General features: G+C 41.9%; 1 protein-coding gene across 1 annotated transcript; it reads right to left on the bottom strand.

The window, feature by feature from the left end:
• Nucleotides 1-1,098: 1,098 nt before the first annotated feature.
• Nucleotides 1,099-17,011, bottom strand: LOC120785535 (complexin-2). Its single transcript, XM_040120329.1, has 3 exons — nt 16,898-17,011; nt 2,538-2,713; nt 1,099-1,296 (listed from the first exon to the last, which is right to left on the bottom strand). Exons 1-3 carry the CDS (start codon nt 16,926-16,928, stop codon nt 1,099-1,101), a joined length of 405 nt encoding a protein of 134 aa, XP_039976263.1. The 5' UTR covers nt 16,929-17,011.
• Between the last annotated feature and the right edge of the window lie 280 nt (nt 17,012-17,291).

Below are 17,291 nucleotides of genomic sequence, written 5' to 3'. Positions count from 1 at the left end.
ACTTTTCTGACATAATGGCAGTCTAACTAGCTGACAGGCTTAGAAAGTCGAGCTTTTGTAAACCTAGAGTTGGAAGTAGGAGGCAAATGATTTCTTCAGCAAGCAGATCTTTGGAAGCTCGTAGCCAGTGAATTATGTTTTTAAATAGTTCTGGGGACTGTTAAGCCTTCAAAACATTTTCTGGAATTTCCTGTAGTCCCTGGTTTGAACTTTTGGAAACCCCAAAGTATGCCAGCTAGCCAACCTCATATCAAATACATTATTCCAAGTGTCCGATCTTGCATCTTTGAACACATGCCTACATGCTAACAACAACTGTACACCTGTTTGACTCAAAGTGAAACCCTCATTTACAATTCCTCTGCTAGAGGAGATGATATGAAGGCACATGTCCTAAAAACTCAAATTCTAATTTTATTATTTTTTTAATATAAAGACCTACACAAGGTTCATAAAAGTAGAAAACACCCACTGAAATAAAGAAAACATGTTTCATCTACTGGAAAACATGGTGGCAGTACCATTTGAAAAACCACAGAAGCAAGAAGACAGAAGTGTTCACTGCCCTTCTTTAAGGGAATACTGTTCTCCATTGGTCACAATTGCTCGGCAACAGATGAAGGCCAACCAATCAAAACGTCTGATTTTAATGGGTGTAAAAATAATACCAAAAAAAAAGAAGGACAAAAAAATATTAATTGTAAGAAATGTGCTAAGTGGCAGTTGAAAGGTTGTACAGCAACTCTGGCAAATAAAAGAGGGAAGAATGACGCAATCATTGAGGAGTAGAAAAGAACAAAGTAAAAGATTTCTTGAAAGGCAGTGTGTAGCCTCTAACAGTTTGGCAAGAACCCCCCTCCAGAACCCATTTTGCTCCCAACAAATTCTACACCCCCAAAATCTGCACTAAAACCCTTCCTGCTTAAAAATACCCCAAACAATTCGAGTCCCCCAGTCTCTCTTCTCCCCAAACCTTCAACACTCAAAGTTCGCTCAACCCAAAGTCCCTGACACAAAGATCCCCTCCTCCCTTTGCCCCGCAGCCTAGCCAGACTGGACCCTGAATTTAGGGTTCGTTGGATTTGTTAGTTTACTTCTTTACTTCTTGAACATGTCCTGTAGAGGTCCGGGCAGAAATTTGAGGACAGTGTCGAGGATGCTCTCCTCGTCCTCATCGTCGTCATCTCCGCAGCCCCTCGGGATCGCCTTCTTCGGACGTGTCAGTGACCCTTCACAGGCCTGCTCCATAGCCGCTTTCTCCTCTGCTTCCTTTTCCTCCTTCTTCTTCAGCCCATACTGAATGGAAAGAGGACAACAGGCGATATGCAGGGAAAGAAAGTTAAGGTGAATGAGAAGTGAGATGAATTATTCAGGGATAGTTTAGCAGTTAGCTTAGCATCTGTTAAAACTTTGCAGGTCCAATGAAACCTTTGCAATAAAGAGTTACAGGGTGTACCTCATTAAGAAGAAGTAACGAATTCAACGGAGCTGCCGTGTCAAACAATAATCTCATTACTGTTCTAAATGCTTTTCATTGTGAGAACTGAAATCCTTGGGTGTCCTCGAAATCCTTAATTGATGTTATCAGCATTCACAACGCACTTGAAACCATCACAACTGATTTTATTATCATGGCGGTAGTTGTGATCGGAGAGCTTGACAAGTCGACCATAACAGTATAAGGTAAATTACGCAGTCTAAACTTGTGTTTATTCCACTGCAGGGACATAACAAAACATAACCGTAGTCATTGTTGCAGGTTTGGCTTTTGTCTCCACTGCTCTCCACCTGCCGTGGGGATGATATCTTGCAACAAAATGTCTGCATTGCTCAGTGGTCTATGGTACATGCAAGTTACAGGTGCTCTCAGGGTTGCAGTGCTGTTGTTCATGATTGGTAAGACAGATGTGGATTCACATCACAAGGACGACTTCATCAAATACAACGGCTAGCATCCGGGAGAAATGGGGGCGCAACACACTGCCACCAGTTTTTTTCCCGGTGCTGGCGAAAAAGATAAAGGGACTTAGTGAAAATGAAAGATAACTGTGTGTGCAGTGGAGCAAACCAAAACCCCACATATTGTTTTGACATGCTGGACGCTGTTTGGGCCACTGACCATCTTGAGCCAGCCCTGGCACTGCCCTGGATTCTCCTTCAGCATAAATTTTTATATCTCATGTGCACGTAAAGGTGAAAGGAAATCATAAACAATATTTGAGAGCCACTTCTTCAAAGGTTGTCTGTCCTACAACCCTTTACTTAACAAACCTACCAAACAATACATAAAAAGTATGAGGTTTAGCCTGTTGTACCTTTTTTAATCACGCAAATGCGAAACCTTGTGCTTTCTAAAATACAGTGGAAACACAAGGACGGATCTATTACCAAAATCTCTCAAGGCTCTCAAAGGTTCGGGAATCCTCAGGTTACAGGATGTTAAGGTCCTACAGTGGAAAAGCAGACTGCATGCAGAATTCTGGTGTATTTGAATCTGAAAGTTAAGGCATTTTTAACCCAGATGAGCGTTTTCCTACCTTGTCCCTGATGGTCTGCCGCACTTTTTCCCTCTCTGCCTCCATGCGGGCGTGTTTGGCCTTCCTTTCCTCCTCCTGCTGCCTCAGCGCCTCCTGCCGCTCCTCCTCCTTCTTGGCTGCGTCCGGGTCCTTCTCCTCCTCCCCACCCAGCATCTTACCCATGTCTTTGGTGGCCCCTGGACAGAGAAGAAACACCAGATAGTGCAGTTTAACATGGGCTTCCTTCCACTCCGGGTACATGTTTGTCATGATAATGATATTCGGATGTGAGTTAGAGCCAAGTCAGGTCTAAACATACAGTATTGTTGTACTTTTGTGGCTTCAATACTCCAGTCAGTTGATCCTCCAATTCACTTTTGTATTACATTGTACTTCTAGAGAATGAAAAGGAACCACTCCAGTACCAAAAAGTAAAGCTATAGATATGGAACAAACAAACTGATATGGCATTACATTTGCAGCCTTTCACAGAGCTACTGATACACTCGCACCAATATTTCAATATGTTCACCTGCTATACTTGGGCAACAAACAGTGTGATAGAGTCCTGTCTTGAGTTACCCAGCAATTTTCCCCCAATGTTCTACCTCTTTTTTAAATAGTTTTGAGCAGCTGGGGGAGTGGTGCTCAAGCAGCTGTGGCTGCTTGGAGAAGGAGAACATTTGCCTCATTTCATCTAATAAAACCCAATCTTTAGCACTGTGGACATGCAAGGATTACAAAACAAGAAAAGTAATTCCCTTTGTCAAAAAGCTGCTAAATTCATACAGGCTATTCAAATTAAAACACCCAACAACAGATCACACTGACACCCACATTTGACATTTTCAACTATGAACCCACTGTGCATTAGCAATTCTGAGGATTATATGGCGACGGGGTTTCCTGGAGATTCTTGGGGCGTATTGGAAAACAAGAAGGAAGAAGAGGAGTCAGCTGGAAAAGCTTCAAGGAACCACTGAGACAGAAGAAGATACATTCTTCCATTCGGTGTCAACTATTTTTCAGCCCTATCGGTACCTTAGCATTCAGGCAATACACCCACTCCGATCTATACCTGGATTATTAAACATAGATTGGTACAGCAGCATGGAGAGGGCACTGTGGTGAAGGAGAGCATAAGCAAACTGCAAATGGTGAACACACTGAAATGCCACTGAAAAAGTTATTTTCAGGACAAAGGAGACAGAGCTTGGGGTTATCTAAACTAGTGTTTAAATAATTAGTCAATTAATTGATTAGTTGATTGACATTATCCATTTTTGAAAACAATTGAATATTAGTTATCAAGCAGGAATTCCAAAAGTTCTCTGAATCCTGCCTCTCGAATGGGAGAATTAGCTGTTGTTCTCATTGTAAATTGAATATCTTTGGGTTTTAAACTGATGGTTGAACAAAACAAGCAATTTGAAGACCTCAGCCTGGGGAATTGTAACAGACATTTTCACTATTTTCTGACATTTCATAGATAAATTACTTATCAAAAAATTTGACATGTTAATTGATAATGAAAAGTTGCTGATGGTTGCAGTAAAAACCATAGAGCAGGTTGACTGGGGGTTCTGGCGTTAAACGCTTTGAACAGAGGAACCTCCACAACAGTTCCTTCACCCCTTTCTCTGCTACTTTTGCCTCTGCTCTTAGACCCGCTCTCCTCTTTATCTGTGACAGAAGCTGCTTTCTAGATGTGAAAGTGACTCCCTCTGGCCTATTGATACCGCTGTTGTTACCTCCCTGTGATCGATAGTAAATACAGGACCACCTGAGAGTGTATGAATTATGGATCTTCCAGCACAGAGAAAACTTCATCTGGGTATTGATCTGCCTCTCAGGGACTGGTGACAGGAGAGCCTGGCAGGCGGCCTAGTTTGCCATCTAGTGCCTTTCTTTAGCCAGAGCCAGAAAAAGGGCTGAATATGTGTGTCCACTGAGGAGAGTATTTGAGGAAAAGCAGGGGTATAAACAATGAAAAACCGTGGATTTTCTGCACCGTCTCCCAAAGATTATATGCCTTGAACCATTAAATCATGCTATAGGTTGTGTAGCTGAATCGATAACTGACTTCTAGGTAGGATACGTGCTAAAAACAAACTTATCAGAGTAAGTTAAGGTCAAAGTCCAACGTACCAAGATAGCTGCGTCCAGGTTCCCTCTAAAACTAATGACAAAATTCCTGTCAGCCTCAGCTAATGAGGCTAGCATCTTAACCTGGCAACTTTAGCATGCTAACATTAGCATGCGGTGTGGCATTATTGAGTTACACCTGACAATCTGAGTCTGACTTGTCCTTAAAAGGACAGAGAATAAAAAAAAAAAAATCCAGATTGAGGATTAAATCCAGACTAAAATGTCTGCACGTGTCAACTACAGAAGGGCTACGGATACGGAGAGATTGGGATTATGGTAATTACACTATGGTAAAGTATAGTTAGGGTTAGACAACTAAAACCCTCAGTTAAAGATAAAGATTGTGATTACAATTACAAAAACACACACATGAATTCAAGTAGTCTGGTGTGGACAGCAGTCCATGACTGAAAAAGAAATTTAGGAGCCAGAAAGGTTATTAAAAATGAATGGATCGGTCATTGCTATTGATTACCAGCTCTATCAACCCACACAGAGATATTGTGGTCATTTAGTATTATGTGGCGATAAAAACCTGAATTACTGCCTCTTTAAGCCCAACACAGGAGCCAAAAGAAAACATTTCCGATGAAATTGCTCTGGAGGAAGGTGGCTTTAAGGACCGCATGGTTGGGTTTGTGAACCCAGGGGCGACCTGTCCTGTTGCTCTGCAGCAGACTCATACAGTGGGACTAATTGCCCTGCGGCGCTGTGTGGTGACAGCAAACCTGAGGATGACAAATTAGCACACAGATGGTGGTGGTGGTGGGGTGCGGTAGTCCCCAGGACTCACTGGGGAGCTGGGTTAAGGTCAGACTGTCCGTTGTGGGTGCTTCATTGTGTTAAACCAGTCAGACACTCACCATATGTACTAGAACTATGTGCATGTGTGTGTGCAAACACCTAAAGGGCAAGTGTACACATATGGTGAATCACAGCTTGGCCATACATGACTTCAGTCAGTGCATATATTTATATGTATCTATACCTATATATTCATGCTTCCTCCTGACATCCATCCATCCGTCCTTCCATCAACCTGCTCTGTCCTGCTCGTCTGTCCTCTACTGTTCCTCCTCCCTCCCCCTCTGTTTTTGTTTCCCTTTTCCTCTACTGAAGAGATACTTCAGGACTAATATGATTCGGTGGTCTTCCTCTTCTCTTACCCTCCACACTCCATTCATTTATCTCTTCTCCTCTGTTTCATCTGTTCTCCACTTTTCTTTAGAATTTCTTTCCAGCATTTGATTCTGTCACCACACAACCATCACTTTAATGCACTACCATCACTGCAGTGAGGACTCGTCTATTCCTCCTCTTTCCTTTCCTTTACTTCGTGTCCGTCTCCTCCCTCCACCTCCTCCATCAGTCCATTAGAGGCCAGCCGACAGATTTGCTCTGCAAACAAAGGTGGGCAATTTGAGGCTAAGTGCTCAAACGGCCCCAGTCCTCTTATTGTGCATTCAATTGCTCATTACTTCATTCAGTCTTTCCACGGGCCACGTCTCTGTGCCAGAAGGGTTTCAATGCACGAAAGCTCTCAATTTGAAGAGGCGGAGATACGGTGGCATTATGGCTACAGCGCGGCTCCTCGAACGCTTTAACAGATGCCCGAACAGAAAAACACTGGGCAGCAGAGAGCCCCTGTGGATACGACTCGACTGATCAAGAAGATTTGGTTGAAGCTGATTAAGGAATGAGGTGTACAACCGTCTCAGATATGGAGTGATAATACCAGTGGGAGTGAAACTTTACTCTGACCGAGAAATTTTAGGCTGAATACCTAAAAAAAGAGTGGTTACAGAAGCATCTGACCAAAACAAAACATTATCATGATCACAAATGGACTTTTCTGCTGCTGTTTTTAGTAACTACAGCCATTTATGCATTAATCTGTATAAATGCTGCGCCCAATAGATGTTTTCATGTGCCTTTCGCCATGCAGATGGATTCTGTTGCAACTTGTCCAGGTTTTAAGGCATCTGTCTCTGAGATATCACATACAATAGAGCTGAATGGAATTTTGTCTTTAGTCCTCGCAGATTTGAAAAATTACGCATACATCCATTCACCAGTAATATGTCTTTCTTGAAAACGTGTCCCTGTTAGAGGTATTCAGATCCTTTACTTATATAAAAGTGGCTGTAACACAATGTAAAAATAATCTAATACCAGTAAAAGTCCCGCCTTCACTAGGTCACTCAGTGAACACTGAGTTATGAATATTTTGTCACAGATAAAAAAAAGTATTATGGGGAAAATATACCATCCAAGGCAAAAGTGCCCCTTATGCAGATTGGCCTCTCAGAGTATTATATCATTTTCTACAATATATCTGTAATTGTATTATGGTTATTTTCAATGCTGTAACACGGAAGCAGCACGGTGTTGCTGGAGCACTGTAGCTGGTCAACACGGGCCAAATTCTAACTACTTTATACATCTCTGGGTAGTTTAATCCACGAAATGCATATATTTATAAGCTGATAATATGTTTTGTACGCAAACTTTTGATCTGTAGATTCAGATAACTGCAGCAGATTTACTTCTTAACTGTAGTGGAGTGGAGGTATAAAATTTGATCCAACGGAAATACTTACGTACCAGTACTTCAGTTAATGGGCTTGTGCTTTCCAACACTAGAAATTCCGACACTAGGTATTAGCTCCTGTGAAAACGTTTTATGGCTAGCCACCGCTACGGTAAGTGGGTGAAGCAACCCTTCCGTGGCTATATTGCTGAACTAAGAATTTATAATGACAAAGAGGTAAGTTCTGTATTTTGCAAAGTCTTTTGTTACCTCCGCCGAGGAGGTTAAGTTTTCCCCCGCGTCTGTTAACTGGTTTGTTTGTCTGTTAGTTTGTTTATTTGTCAGGAGGATTATGCAAAAAGTACTGAACCGATTTGTACCAAACTTGGTGGAGGGATGGTGCGTGGGCCAGGGAAGAAGCCATTACATTTTGTTGCGGATCCGGTTAAATGGGCAGATCCAGGAATGTTTTTTTTTAGCAATTTCCTTGCCAGTCTAGTTTTCCCATTAATAGAAAGAGGAGAAGAGGTTGAATATTTGTTAGTGAATCATGTTGGTGTTGCTGGAGCAATTACTCCCTGGGTAAGAGGTTAAATTATCTCTAGCCGAGTCCACAGAGCGAAGACGGCATCTCTTGAACTAGGAGATGTTATATAATATTTATCTGTACAAGTGCAAACTGGGCTTTACCATATCTGCAGCGCTACGGCCTTGTACCCAGTCCTCATTGCTGGAAGGCTGATTATCACTGTCTGGTGAGCAGGGAGGGAGGAGACGGAGAGAGAGACGGAGAGAATGTAAGAGAGGGAGAAGAACAAGAAGAAATGCAGGAAGAAGTTATATGTTGTTTTGATCGAAACTGATGAAATAAAAAAAGGAGGAAAACTGTGAACTTCCATGGCTGCAAAATGATTTTTGTTTGATCGAGGAAGAGTTTTTAACAAAAAAAACCGAGAGAAACTGTGAACGAAACTCATTTGTCAAATACATTAAACTAAACCAGAGTGACATTGGCAGCCAAAGTGAATTTGTTGTCCACAGCCTTCAACAAATGTTACATATAAATGTATAACATGGTGGTGGGGTAGGAACATTAACTGGTGCCAACATCATTTAATTTTCGTTCTAATTAATTATGTTGAAAAATGCAAATTTTTCTCTTGTTTTTGCACCTAAAGAAGTGACTTTTCAAAACTGCTCTCCGGACTGTAAAAATCTGCAAACGATGGTTTCACCTTTCGGTGGAGACAGGAAAACAGAGCTTTTGGAATGTGATGAATTGTTTCTTCTGATGAATCATGGCAAACATTAACATCTTCCTCAGTATCAATCGTTGTCTACGGTAAAATGCCTTAATGAACTGTGAACAGCTAAATCTCCTCTTCCTCCACCTTCAGTCAGCAGTGGGACAGACAGTGTGGTTACTCTGCTGAGTCTCAGCAGTCTGTTCTGACTCCTCGTGCTCTTTGTCGTCACCAGTATTATGTTTTTATACAGCCAAACCCACAACTGAGCTGCTTTTACGTACATCTTTAGATAAAGCAATGAATGTCCCACAGTGATTTGATCTCGGCTCATAAATACCACCTGTTCCGCAGGTAAATAGTGTTTCCCATGCTGCCACACTGAGACGTTGTTTAAAGCTCACTGGGCCGTGTGATCAGCTCTTCTTTTTTTTAAGAGTCTTTTTGAGTGTTTTGGCCGCGTACGACTCCCAGTTCAGGCTGTAACATGCTTCTCTACGTTGAACATGAACAAGCACAGGAGTTGTTTGGAGATGGTGTTTTTGTGGGTGGGTGGGGTTTCTTTTGCCAACAAATTTTTCTTTTCTTTTTTAAAGCCATCTCTCGACAGGACTTTGGTCAGCCCTTCAGCTTGTTTTACATCCATATGTTGCATGTTTGGGATTGGTCAGGAGGAGGTCTGAGCTGAAGAATGACAGAGAAAGTGAGGATGGTTAGGAGGAGAACTCAAGACAGAGGAAGTCAGAGAGACAAGCCATGGACCATTTACTCTCCTTTCACCCGGGCTGATAGATAGCAGTGCAGCGGGATAATTTGTTCGGGGTGGAGGGGTTTGAAAAATGGATCGCATTTAAATAATGGATGACCTCCATTGCCAAATTACGCCCTCATAAGTCACATGAGCGCCCGGTCCGGCTGACAAGTCTGCCACATCGATCAGATGTTTGGGCGGCTGGACGGCCTCATGGTTACATCACTGGATGGTCACCAGGTCGACCCTCGCTCACAAACCCACTTGTTTGGGTGAAGTGCTCTCGAGAGCCATAAACTGTGTGGTTCTGTCCAGAGTCTCCTGTCAACTAATCAACCGGCATGTGGCTTCCTGTTACTGCACTGTCCTCGCCGGCTCATCTTCATCCCGCCTGCTCAGGAAATGAAAGCGGAAGCTCCACCCGCCTGGGCAGGAGCGGTTCATGCTGATCTTTCAGAGATTAGCTTTTATTTGAGCTTCTTCATGAGAAAAGGCAAGGTTCACGTGTTTGATATCCTGGTGCAGTCAGAAAAGGAAGGAAGTACATATTGGGAACAAAATAAATGTTTTGATGGCATCTGTCTTGGGACAAGAAATGGGATGTAGAGAGTCTCAGATGTTGCGTCTCCTATGTAAATAACAAGTTTCAGATACCCACGTGACAAACATCTTCCACTTTATATTTGCTCGCTCATACATCGTGGTTGCAAAGGACCAAATGAATTGTCTCTGGAAAGCCCCTTGACATTTTTTGACAATTTAAATTAACCTTAATCTTTGCTTATTTCAAATGTAGCAAATGTACACACGGGAGACCAAAAAAAAAATCTGGTGTATTTAACATGTAAAAGAGTCTAAACAGCTGAGGCGCCATATTGTGTCGTGCTTATTGATGGTTGTCTTAGCCAGCTGGAGAAACAGTCTACCAATCAGAGCTTTGCGGGCACAATTAAGAATGGGTATGTCTTCTTCCTACATGGCTAGCTACCCAGTACCATTCAGCTTCATCAGTAGCAAGTGACATATATGTCCCACAGCTTCCGTGACAACTAAAAGTGTCGCTGATGGGACAGATATGTCACTTTCTACTGATCTGTTGGAGCAAAACAAAATAAAATACCTACCACCCCAACAAATAAAGGGGCTAACATGAGCACGATATCAGGCTTAATGAATAAAGTGGAACTGTGGAAATAAATTCGGTTTGTCAGGTTAGGATGCAACGCAGAGCAGAACAAAGTGTGGTTACACACTAGGAAACATAAGGCTTCGCTAGAGACACACCTCGTTATAAGTATGTATTATAACTGATTCACATGTAGCATGTCAGTGGAATATATTAAGATGTTAACTTGATAAAATTTCATCACTCTGCATCACTCCTGTCATGACCTGAAGTGTTGGACAAAGTTTCGTACCTTTTGATGCCGCTAAATGAAATGATCACTGAAGATATTAGGACTCATAAGCTGGAGACCATGAATTAAGAAAAAGATAAAATTAAATAAAATTAAATGAAGAAAATTAAATACAGCTCAGTTGTGGTGTCTCTAAAATGGCTTCCTGCAGTATATTTCTTCAGGCTGAGGTTCACACCCAGGTCAATGGATCCACCACATTGTCCTGGACTGATTAATTTAACACAACGTGGAAACTCTGATGAATCCGATTTCTAATTAAACAACCAGTAAATACAATCAATGGCCCGCAGCTGAAATCTATGCCTCAGTCTGTTCCAATGAAACGTTCAGGAGGTGTCTAATGACATTAGTGAGGCCTGCCTTGGGTGTGTGTGTGTGTGTGTGTGTGTGTGATTACTGAGTTATCCAGATTAGACTGTTGACGATTTGACTGGATTTTTTGGTTCTTCAAAGCTGGTGTAAAATTTGCAGCTCAAACCTGCAAAAGTGCAGCTTATTGACAGTTAACTGGACCATGACCATGAGTTTTCAGGGTGAATCCCAATCATGAACTCATTTTCATATACAAGTAGCTCAGCTCCTTAGTGATCTAATGGAAGAATGTTGATATGACCATGATTTTAGATGAGAACATGCAGGATGTTGAGAAAAACCATGTTGATCGGTTGATGTAATTATCACAGTTAAATTGCTTGTACTTATACTTGATCCAATATAAAACGAAATAAGCGTGTACACTAAAGACGAACCAGTGCAGATCTGGAGATACTGCGAGTAAAAAGACTTTTAAAGACCAATAGAGTCAGGACATATGGCCTTTGATTTGATGGGAAAATGAGACTTTGTCATTTGAACTCTGAAACTTACTGAACGATTAACTGCAGAACTCCGTTTGCTGAACATCGTTCATGCAATTAAAACTGCTTTTTTCGAAATTTCACAGAAGTCTCATTTTCTTTTTTTTTTGAAAGTGTGGACACACTGTGGAGCACAATGTAGAAAATACCTCGAGTAACGATGCAGGAATATTAAATCAGACTTACTGCATGTCCGTGAATCTGTTGTCCCAGTGCATGCTGGGAGGGTTACTAGCACACCTCCCTCATGTGCCCACGATCACGTCATCAGCACTGAACCAATCATGAGAATGCTGATCACGGTTTCAAAGCTCTGCTCATGGTGCAAGATAACTTCATGCAGGATTAATAAAACAATCTTCAAAATGTGTTCAAAGAACCAAATTAGCTGGATGAGAATTAACGGGATTATTTTAGCCTGAATTAGTTAAACTACGCTTGAAGAACCGGGCCCCGGTGGTATTTCGCTGCATGTGTCTGATTACATTAGAGTGTGTGTGCGTGTTTGTGCTGTGATAAAGAAGACACAACTTTATTCTGATATCACAACTGTCACCGAATCTGAGGCACTGGCAGATGATGTTGATCGTGGAAGATTTTAAATAAATCCAGTTAGGTTTTAATGTGTCCCGTGAGCACAGAGTATATTAGTATATAAAACAAAATACGTAAACGAATTCCAGGCCAAAACATAGATCAGTAAAATTCTTTGAATCCGGTCCGTCTGGTGAACGTTAATGTTACACACGCAATGGCTAAACTGACTGGTTTTACTGGCAGGGAAAAACATTTCCTGGTACCGATAAACTACCTGAAACGTTGAGGGACATTTTTGCCTTCAGCTTTACCTGCAGGTTACGTACAGGCTGTCGTACCCATCTGATCATCAGTGTCTGCATTTTTTGAGGAAACTCAAAAATCTGAAAATAATTTTCCACATCATTTTTCAAAACTGTGCTAACTTTTTCTCTCCCAGTTTGGCTCGGTGGCCTGACCATTTCAAACTCAGCTATTTGACTTCTTTTTTTTTTGATGGCAATTAAGGGAGCACAGCTCAACTCTGATTGGTTGAGCTTTTGAATGGACAGAATCTCATGTCCTGTTGTAGGAAAAATAAAGACGGTGATCAATTGGTACATTTCCAATTAATTAATTCCACTTAGCTACTGGTGCAACGCAGAGTCTTTCAGTCAATGCACAGCCGTCCAGTGGTCAGCTCAACATGCAAGTCAACATATATGTAGAATAAAGTCTCCAATAAACGAATAATGACTGAATATTTTCTTGTTGAGCATGTAGTCTCACCTCAAAGGTCTGTTTAGTAGCCGTTCTAGAGCTTTCAAACGTATCACATGATCTTCATCAGCAGGGGGAGTCTCCAGTTTTCATGGAGTTGTGAATGTTCACATTCCCATGTTTCTGAGCACTTTTCTTTTTTCATCTGCTGATCATGTGACACGATCGAAAGCTCCAGAACAAGCGACTAAACGGACCTAGTGGTGAGACTGTTCTCACAACTGCTGTTTCCAAGGGCAAGAATCAAGAAGAACCTTGAAGCTCAACATTTACCTGATTAATATTGTGAACATATAAAATAAAGAGTTACAAAAAACATTGACGTGAAAATCTTTTTGGGTGGTGGAAAATCAATGAGGTCCTGTTACCAAAGTCATTTCTATGCATGAGAAACACTGCAGGGTTGTTGTTAGATTGATGTCCTGACACACCCACCTTAACACAACACTCCCATTGGCTGCAGCACTCTTCATCTCCAAATGGTCTCATTCTCCCCCGGGACTAAGACCACAAATGAAACCTCATCTGTGTGTTGTGTGTGTGTTTGTGTGTATTTTGTGTGCTTTGTTTCCTCAGTGCATGTGTTTTGGGATTTGTGTGTGTGTGTGTGTGTGTGTGTGTGTGTGTGTGTGTGTGCGTGTGTGTGGCTGCTTGTACGGGATATATTCGTAGATGGCCAGCTGTGCCCCAATGAAATAAATGCCAGTCTGTTCCAGGAGAAAAGGTCACAGCACTAGACCGCACCTCTACAGGAGGCAAATTACAACACATCAACCTGGGATGGATGGACTGGGGGGGGGCTGGAAAGAGGGATAGAGGGGTAAACTGCTTTACTTTTGGCTATAACACACAAAGAAGGAGGGATGGAGGGAGAGGAAAAAGTGGAGGTAGTACGCTAGGCTGAAAATAAATGGAAGCTATGTGATGAAGGGATGCAAGGATGGAGGGATGGAGTTAAAGTAAAGGGAAAATAAATGTTAAGATCCCAGCCTGCAACACTCACAGCAAGGAGGAGAAAAGGATGGATGGATGGATGGAAAATGGAAGAAGGAGTAGGCCCTGAATGGAGATGGATGGAGGAGAGTAAATTGCCATGAGCCTGTGGGAAAGAAGGGTGAGTGCAAAAGAAAAGAGAGAGGGATGGAGGGTGGGAGAGCAGGGAGGTATCACCACCCCCGGCTACACCAGGCTCAGAGGGAGAGAAAGAGGGATAGATTGATAGATGAAGTGACGGAGGGAGCCCAGCCAGTGTTCGGACTGAGTGTGATATAAATTTCAACTCAGGTCTCCCCAAAAAAAACCACATCTGATTGTGTCTACAGGTCTGATTCCATCCAAATTATTTTTAAGCACGTTTTCAATTTGGAAAAAAAAAAAAAAGCTGTGAAAAAGGTGAAAATTAAAAAAAAAGAAAAGAAAAAATCTCAAAATATTGCAAAAAGCTTGTTACAGTCGGCTGCGGTGGAAAGGTCAGCACATCGATAAAAGCAAAATGCAACAAAGTGAAAAACAGTGGCAGACGAAAACATCGGATCTGTGTGGACCCATGAGGAGACCGTGAAATGCCTCAAATGAATACATGAAACAAATAGAAATGTCATGTATTCATGACATTTTTCTACATTTTTTTTCCACCATTTGAGGTTCGACCGGAGCTCTGAGTAATATCATTTTGTTGCGCCCTCTTCACCTGCAATGGTTTAATGGCACCCGACAGGATTAGCTCCACCAGCAGCTATCTCGCTCAATTAACGCCTGATACTTGCATAACAGCGGTGGAGGGAAACGTACATTAATGCCCTTTTTCTGTTGCCGATTTTCTCAAAATTTGGTTAAAATTTTCGCTAAATGTGGATGAAAACCTGACTTATTACTCTTAGCAAAGAAGCAGCACCCCCTAGTGGCTCGATAGGAACCTAAACTACAGATCCTTACCCTTAATAAGAAAAACAATGCGAGACAACGCATCACTCGGGAAATGAACTGCTTTGTTGTGCACCAGCAAAGTGGCAAAAGAAAAAACAATGTCCAATCGGAGCTGAGTACTTAAGGTTCATGCTTACCGCTAAATCCAACTGCAAGCTTTAGGGGCCGTGAGGCAGGAGCGACCCTGGTACTCTGCCTCCACATGTGTGAACAGGACGTTAAAGTAAAAGAGGTGGCTAGATGGAAGAGTGTAATACTGAACGTACAAAAAACAAAACGGATTGTTGTCACGGGTGAGGAAGTTTTGCTACTTTTCAAATGTGACAAAAACAATCTAAAACATTTACTTTCCCGATTTCAGGGCTTTCAACCACATCTCATCGTTTTCATTCAGCAAATAGAGCTGGTTCAGGTGACCACTCGTCGTCCAGCTTGACGACGACGCATGACCCAGCTCCATTTGCTGAATGAATATTGTAAAATTTGGTTGACAGATCCAAAGGCTGGTAAGTGGAGCTTTGAGGTTAGATTTTCTTTACCCCAAACTGTTCCATGCTCACATACTTTTGAAATTAATTTTAATCACATTTTTTAAACAATCCTTTAATTTTGAGTTGAACTTCCTGTACCTTTTAGATGTCATTTTAATAAGTAACTGAACAAATAAAATGAGTCGAACCTGCTTAGCTTTTACAGTCTGGAAATTTGCTGCTAAAACGTCCATTTGCATCTTTCCATTGATTATTTAATCGCAATATGTTTAAAATTTGCTCTGCATTTACACCAGAAAATAGCCCTGAATAGTTTCTTCACGAGCTGATGTGCCTGTAGTGCCAAGGTACCACAAGCAAGCTATCAAGCTACCAACCTCTGCACACTCGCTGGGTAGAAAGGGAGAAGAAAACACAGGAGAGAAATGAAGTAAAGGAGGAGAAGATTTAAGAGAGGGAAAGATTTAGTTGTGCAAAGAGAACCAGGGAAAATTGATCAAACGAAAACCGAGAGGAATAAATGAAAAAAGGGGGATGAGAGATGGATGAGGAAGGAGGGAGAGACTAAGAGAGGGCAGGGTGAGCTATAAAGGAGTACATCTCATTTCGTTCTGGCTGATGGTCACTGAGCTGATGAAACTAGATGAGAGGGTTGATTTAACCTCTGGCCCCTGGGGGCCCCTCACTTACAAGAACATTCACACAGCGTTTTTTATGTTGCTCGTACTGAATGAGCCCAACCTCAGCCACCTGGGACGCCAATGAAAACCAGGGGCAAGTGTAAGGAACTATAGAGGAAATAAAACTTTCTTGACAAAGGTTATCGCATTGTGCTCGTCATGATTCTGTCCTATGACGGACAGTAAAGAATTCTTGGTTGAAATAGTCCAATGATTTGGAAAAACTAGTCAGATTGTTTTAGCCAGTGCAATAATAAAACAAAACAATACCTGAAGACTCTGAGAACCCAAAACGCTGCCAAGTTTAGAGAATCCTCTAAATTGTTTTTTTTCTGTATAAAAATGCACATCCACATGTATGAGATACATTAGAGTTTATGACAAAGCAGCAGTTTATGACAAAAAGCCTGGTTCCACACCGCAAGCAAATTTTCTTCATTTCCTTTCTCTGTTCCTGTCTCATTTCACCTTTCTAAAACCAATTTAAGAAAGAAAATAAATACACCAAGGAGGTCATATATTTGGTTCTTATCCTGGGACTATTTACTAGTCCAGTCTCACCTGAAACTGATCCCATGAAATCAAGACAGTCACAAACACTTCAAAAGACCTTTTCTAGCTTCACAAACTAAAAACAACAGTTAGAACAAGTCAGGAAAACATGTTGCCCAAGAATTCCTACCTTCCTACCTACTCTTGTGCTGTAGATAAATGAGGCTCTCTTCTCATTCACCAGATGTAGCAACGCTGCTGGAGAACATGAGTGAGATGGAAAAGCACAGCAGAAAAAGGCCGTTCTGTATTCTCACGTACAAAAGAGGAGAAAAGACGGGACTGCGGACGCACTGGACAGCCTCCACGGCCTGGATATGTGTAACTCTGTGAGTCTCTGTGAGCAACGATTCCCTGGATAAATAAAGGTCCCAGAACACCCCACCGTTTCCAGAGCGTCCTACACAGAAAATCAACTCTGACCCTCACGTATTCCCACGTGACATGGAGAAGAGCATGTCAGGGGCTCCAGTTAGAGTACTTACCACCTAAAGCTTGTTTCATTACAAAATCCATGGTTCCTGCTGATTCGTACAGTTGGTTTTCTCAGTGCCAAAGAGAGCTGAGCATGTAGCCACCAAGCCGGAGATCTCTGGGTGTCTCAGTCGTTCTCACTTTCCCCTTCCTCTGCCGTGATGCTGAGCGTCTTCAGTGACTCTCTGATGAACCTGAGAGGGACGAAATTTGAAATAATTTAATACCCAACTGAACCACTGAAAACTTTCTTTTAAATAAATATCAGGCTTTTTTTTCTGTCACTGGTATAACACAACAGTAATTCGACTTAGATCATGTCTGGAAATTGCTTCATTGCTGTTGTAAACACTCGTCAGCTTTCTTGCTATACGGACGTGTTGGGTTTACAATTTAGTCTCCAAT

This window comes from Xiphias gladius, chromosome 23, assembly GCF_016859285.1.
Source record: "Xiphias gladius isolate SHS-SW01 ecotype Sanya breed wild chromosome 23, ASM1685928v1, whole genome shotgun sequence".
Lineage (NCBI taxonomy): Eukaryota > Metazoa > Chordata > Actinopteri > Istiophoriformes > Xiphiidae > Xiphias > Xiphias gladius.
The sequence above is the reverse complement of the archived record's forward strand: the minus strand, read 5'-3'. Positions and strand labels throughout refer to the sequence as shown.

Excerpts from the sequence above, each read along its gene's own strand:
- LOC120785535 (XM_040120329.1), bottom strand. The coding sequence starts at position 16,928 with ATGGATTTTGTAATGAAACAAGCTTTAGGTG. Across the intron at positions 2,714-16,897 it reads AATGAAACAAGCTTTAGGTG|GGGCCACCAAAGACATGGGT; the intron begins GTAAGTACTCTA and ends TTCTCTGTCCAG. Across the intron at positions 1,297-2,537 it reads GGCAGACCATCAGGGACAAG|TATGGGCTGAAGAAGAAGGA; the intron begins GTAGGAAAACGC and ends CTTTCCATTCAG.